Below are 6,124 nucleotides of genomic sequence, written 5' to 3'. Positions count from 1 at the left end.
ACACTGATCTAATGCTGGACTGTACCTCCAGACTAGGAGAACCTGATACACAGAGGAAGGAAAAATGACTCAGATCTGGATTTAAGATACAATTCATATTTGTATTGTCTAGAAACAGCTAATATGAAGTGTTTGTTCTACCTGGAAGATGTTAAAGTGTATCTGTGTTGATTATGATTCTGTATGAGTGATCTTCACTGTAACAGCTGCAGCATCACAACACAGAGAGGTTTTTGTACCAGCAGTAATAGTGATTGTATCACTGTGGTGTACTTTTGGTAGCGGCACCAGACTTGATGTTGGAAGTAAGTAAAGAACAAATGATTTATTACAAACTATTTATTCAACTTTTGATGTTGTGTTTCAATTTCTCTATACATTTTGACTTGATATTGAGGATTTTTCAAATTAACTTTTTTAGATGATTTAAACAAAATACACAAGGCCTACACATACTATGGCCAATTTTAATATGAATGTTATTACATCTAATCAAATCTGACCTGCCTTTAAACTATGAAGTGATTAGCCTACATTTTAGATTAGTTGTATGAATAAACATGCTGCACCTACAGTAGTAGGAGATGTACAAGAAAAAGTCAGGTTTGGTCCATGTTAAGGAAATCAACATGAAAAACACTTTATTTCTAATTGAGTAGAATAATTCATTTCTGAAATGTATTCATACTATAGTAGAGTTAATTATTTGAACCACAGTCTAATGAAATGAAGAGTGCCAAACATGCAGGAGGTTGTTGCACCAGCAGTAATAGGGATTGTATCACTGTGGTACACTTTTGGTAGCGGCACCAGACTAGATGTTGGAAGTAAGTAACACGCTCTTTGATATTTCTTTCTGATTCTTTTTGGGGTATTTTACTCTGTGAAACTTCGTCTATATGAATATATTGCGATTTTTCATATTTTCCTTCCTAAAAAATATATTTTTTGTATTACTTTTGACTAAGCCTTCTTTCAAATGAAATGTTATTTAAATAACATGTTCAAATGTAGGTGTTTAGTTAAATGTGTGGTTTGATGGATTGCAGAGGAGAGTTCCAGTATGATAAATATTTAATAATATGGAATATAGTTGTTGCATTGTGTATTACTGTTTGTGTGCCATTTTTTATTTATATTGTTATTATCTTTAACTCAAATATTTTTGGTTAAATGTAGATTTTGAATGAGCCTTCTTTCAAATAAATATTTATTGACTCAAAATGATAAATTGTAGGTTTATTTGAATGTCTGATTTGTAAAATTGCATAATATTACACCTAATTGTGGTATAAAAACTAATAGTATTGTATATAGTATTCATCATTGTTGCGTTGTATTCATGGTAGACTTCACTGTTAGTGTGAAGACAAAGACAAAGAATATGAGTAGGTTGTTCTGATCAGATCCATTCCTAAACAATATCTGTATAACATGTATAACTGACACCATATGACTAGTAACTCTAGTTATTTAACCACTTTATACTTGTTTGGTTCATAAATCTGCTTTGTATCCTATTACTTTAGTGTTTTCTCCACATCTTTTAAATAATCCAACTTCTACATTCATATTTAGAGGGCATTTCCAATTCACTTTATTTGGTTGTGGACCTTAATGGAGATAATCTCTTAGTGTTGCTGTAGTTACTTAGTTGATGTATTCTGTTTGTTCCAGGTAACAGTGCCCCCACCCTCACCGTCCTGCCCCCCTCTAGTGAGGAGCTGTCCAGTACAACAACAGCCACACTGACGTGTCTGGCCAACAAGGGCTTCCCCTCAGACTGGACCATAAGATGGAAAGTGGACGGGACCAGCCAGAAGCAGGAGACCAGTTCTAGGGTCCTGGAGAAGGATGGCCTGTACAGCTGGAGCAGCACCCTGACTCTCACTGGCCTGGAGTGGACCAAGGCAGGAGAGGTGACCTGTGAAGCCCAGCAGAATTCCCAGACTCCAGTCACCAAGACCTTGAGGAGGGCTGACTGTTCTGGGTAGGCCCCCTAGTCACACACCCCTGTGGAGAGAGGCTGCTGGTTCCTCTGCTTTGACTCTGTTCTGAGATCAGATGTTCTCTGTCTTTTGATCACTGACATGCCGAGTAACAGGGGGCTTTGCTTGAGTTCATGTGTCAGTCCTCTCTGTAGACTGAGATTGAATCGGTATTAGATTTGATGAGTTCTGTTTTGTTACTATTAGATACTGTAGGAATGTTTGCTTTGATGCTTTGATGAATAGATGAAAATAAAGATTTCCCTTTGGAACACATATTTCTGTCTCTTTTAATAATTAGACTGCAGTCTTACATGTTGTTGAATGGTATGGACATACAGTAATCAAGCCTGATTCACAGTTTCCTTGAAAACTATCAGGCCTGAATGTCATTGCTTAGTTATTTATTATCTCACTTGAAACCACATCATCTTCAACCAGCAAATCAAATCAAAACAAATGTTACTAATCACATGCGCCGAATACAACAGATGTAGACCTTACAGAGAAATGCTTACTTACGAGAGCCCTAACCAACAATACAGCTTAAAAAAATACGTATGAGAATAAGAGATTACAGTAACAAGTAATTAAAGAGCAGCAATAAAATAACAATAGAGAGACTATATACATGGGGGGAACCGATACAGAGTCAATGTGCGGTGGCACCGGTTAGTTGAGGTAGTATGTACATGTAGGTAGAGTTATTAAAGTGACTATGCATAGATGACAACAGAGTAGCGGTGGTGTGAAGAGGGGGAGAGGGGGGGAATGCAAATTGTCTGGGTAGCCATTTGACTAGATGTTCAGGAGTCTTATGGCTTGGGGGTAGAAGCTGTTAAGAAGCCTCTTGGACCTAGACGTGACGCTCCGGTACTGCTTGCCATGCTGTAGCAGAGAGAACAGTCTATGACTAGGGTGGTGTTTAGTCCCATGGTCCTTAGCTTATTGATGAGCTTTGAGGGCACTATGGTGTTGAAAGCTGAGCTGTAGTCAATGAATAGAATTCTCACATAGGTGTTCCTTTTTTCCAGGTGGGAAAGGGCAGTGTGGAGAGCAATAGCAATTGTATCATCTGTGGATCTGTTGGGGCGGTATGCAAATTGGAGTGGGTTTAGGGTTGCTGGGATGATGTTGTAGATGTGAGCCATGACCAGCCTTTCAAAGCACTTCATGGCTACAGACGTGAGTGCTACGGGTTGGTAGGCAGGTTACCTTAGTGTTCTTGGGCACAGGCACTATGGTGGTCTGCTTGAAACATGTTGGTATTACAGACTCAGACAGGGAGAGGTTGAAAGTGTCAGTGAAGAGACTTGGCAGTTGGTCAGTGCATGCCCGCAGTACACGTCCTGGTAATCCCTCTGGCCCTGCGGCCTTAAAAATGTTGACCTGTTTAAAGGTCTTACTGACATCGGCTGCAGACACAGTCTTCTATGACAGTTGGTGCTCTCATGCATGTTTCAATGTCATTTGCCTCGAAGCGAGCATAGAAGTAGTTTAGCTCATCTGGTAGGCTCGTGTCACTGTGCAGCTCTCGGCTGTGCTTCCGTTTGTAGTCTGTAATGGTTTGCAAGTCCTGCCACATCCGTCTAGCGTCAGAGCCAGTGTAGTACGATTCGATCTTCGTCCTGTATTGACGCTTTGCCTGTTTGATGGTTTGTCGGATGGCATAGCCGGGTTAGAGTCCGTCTCCTTGAAAGTGACAGCACAAGCCATTAGCTCAGTGCAGATGCTGCCTGTAATCCATGGCTTCTGGTAGGGATATGTTTATTTTTTTATTTTTTTCACCTTTATTTAACCAGGTAGGCTAGCTGAGAACATGTTCTCATTTTCAACTGCGACCTGGCCAAGATAAAGGATAGCAATTCGACACATACACAGAGTTACACATGGAATAAACAAAACAGTCAATAATACAGTAGAAGAAAAGAAAACAAAAAGTATATATACAGTGAGTGCAAATGAGGTAAGATAAGGGAGTTAAGGCAATAAATAGGCCATGGTGGTGAAGTAATTACAATATAGCAATTAAAACACTGGAATGGTAGATGAGCAGAAGATGAATGTGCAAGTAGGGATACTGGTGTGCAAAGGAGCAAGATAAATAAATAAATATTGTATGGGGATGAGGTGGGTAGATAGAAAAGCTCTTTATAGATGGGCTATGTACAGGTGCAGTGATCTGTGAGCTGCTCTGACAGCTGGTGCTTAAAGTTAGTGAGGGAGATATGAGTCTCCAGCTTCAGAGATTTTTGCAGTTCGTTCCAGTCATTGGCAGCAGAGAACTGGAAGGAAAGACGACCAAAGGAGGAATTGGCTTTGGGGGTGACCAGTGAGATATACCTGCTGGAGCGCTTGCTACGAGTGGGTGCTGCTATGGTGACCAGTGAGCTGGGATAAGGTGGGGCTTTACCTAGCAAAGACTTGTAGATAACCTGTAGCCAGGGGGTTTGGTGACGAGTATGGAGCGAGGGCCAACCAACGAGAACGTACAGGTCGCAATGGTGGGTAGTGTATGGGGCTTTGGTGACAAAACGAATGGCACTATAATAGACTGCATCCAGTTTGTTGAGTAGAGTGTTGGAGGCAATTTTATAGATGACATCACCGAAGTCGAGGATCGGTAGGATGGTCAGTTTTACGAGGGTATGTTTGGCAGCATGAGTGAAGGATGCTTTGTTGTGATATAGGAAGCCAATTCTAGATTTAATTTTGGATTGGAGATGCTTAATGTGAGTCTGGAAGGAAAGTTTACAGTCTAACCAGACACCAGTATGTACGTATGGTTACTGTGGGGATGACGTCATCGATGCACTTATTGATGAAGCCAATGACTGATGCGGTGTACTCCTCAATGCCATTGATGGAATCCCAGAACATATTACAGTCTGTGCCAGCAAACAGTCCTGTAGCTTAGAATCTGACCACTTTTTATTGATCAAGTCACTGGTGCTTCCTGCTTTAATTTGAGCTTGTACGCAGGAATCAGGAGGATTTAATTATGGTCAGATTTGCAAAATGGAGGGCAAGGGAGAGCTTTGTATGCGTCTCTGTGTGTAGTATACAGTGGGGCAAAAAGTATTTAGTCTGCCAACAATTGTGCAAGTTCTCCCACTTAAAAATATTAGAGAGGCCTGTAATTTTAATCATAGGTACACTTCAGCTATGACACACAAAATGAGGGAAAAAAATCCAGAAAATCACATTGTAGGATTTTTAATGAATTTATTTGCAAATAATGGTGGACAATAAGTATTTCTGGCTCTCACAGACCTGCAACTTCTTCTTTAAGAGGCTCCTCTGTCTTCCACTCGTTACCTGTATTAATGGCACCTGTTTGAACTTGTTATCAGTATAAAAGACACCTGTCCACAACCTCAAACAGTCACACTCCAAACTCCACTATGGCCAAGACCAAAGAACTGTCAAAGGACACCAGAAACAAAATTGTAGACGTGCACCAGGCTGGGAAGACTGAATCTGCAATAGGTAAGCAGCTTGGTTTGAAGAAATCAACTGTGGGAGCAATTATTAGGAAATGGAAAACATACAAGACCACTGATAATCTCCCTCGATCTGGGGCTCCACACAAGATCTCACCCCCTGGGGTCAAAATGATCACAAGAACGGTGAGCAAAAATCCCAGAACCACACGGGGGGACCTAGTGAATGACCTGCAGAGAGCTGGGACCAAAGTAACAAAGCCTACCATCAGTAACACACTACGCCGCCGGGGACTCAAATCCTGCAGTACCAGACATGTCCCTCTGCTTAAGCCAGTACATGTCCAGGCCCGTCTGAAGTTTGCTAGAGAGCATTTGGATGATCCAGAAGAAGATTGGGAGAATGTCATATGGTCAGATGAAACCAAAATATAACTTTTTGATAAAAACTCAACTCGTCGTGTTTGGAGGACAAAGAATGCTGAGTTGCATCCAAAGAACACCATATCTACTGTGAATCATGGGGTGGAAACATCATGCTTTGGGGCTGTTTTTCTGCAAAGGGAACAGGACGACTAATCCGTGTAAAGGAAATAATGAATGGGGCCATGTATTGTGAGATTTTGAGTGAAAACCTCCTTCCATCAGCAAGGGCATTGAAGATGAAACGTGGCTGGGTCTTTCAGCATGACA

At 41.0% G+C, this 6,124-nt stretch overlaps 1 gene segment (V, D, J or C); it reads left to right on the top strand.

The window, feature by feature from the left end:
- The first annotated feature begins 742 nt into the window (after positions 1-742).
- On the top strand, positions 743-2,264 carry LOC139379585 (Ig kappa-b4 chain C region-like). The segment is given in 2 exon segments: positions 743-827; positions 1,678-2,264. Coding segments are annotated over 2 exon segments (402 nt in total).
- The last annotated feature ends 3,860 nt before the right edge of the window (positions 2,265-6,124 follow it).

This window comes from Oncorhynchus clarkii, chromosome 21 (assembly GCF_045791955.1).
Source record: "Oncorhynchus clarkii lewisi isolate Uvic-CL-2024 chromosome 21, UVic_Ocla_1.0, whole genome shotgun sequence".
Taxonomy (NCBI): domain Eukaryota; kingdom Metazoa; phylum Chordata; class Actinopteri; order Salmoniformes; family Salmonidae; genus Oncorhynchus; species Oncorhynchus clarkii.
This window is presented reverse-complemented; position numbering and strand designations above follow the sequence as displayed.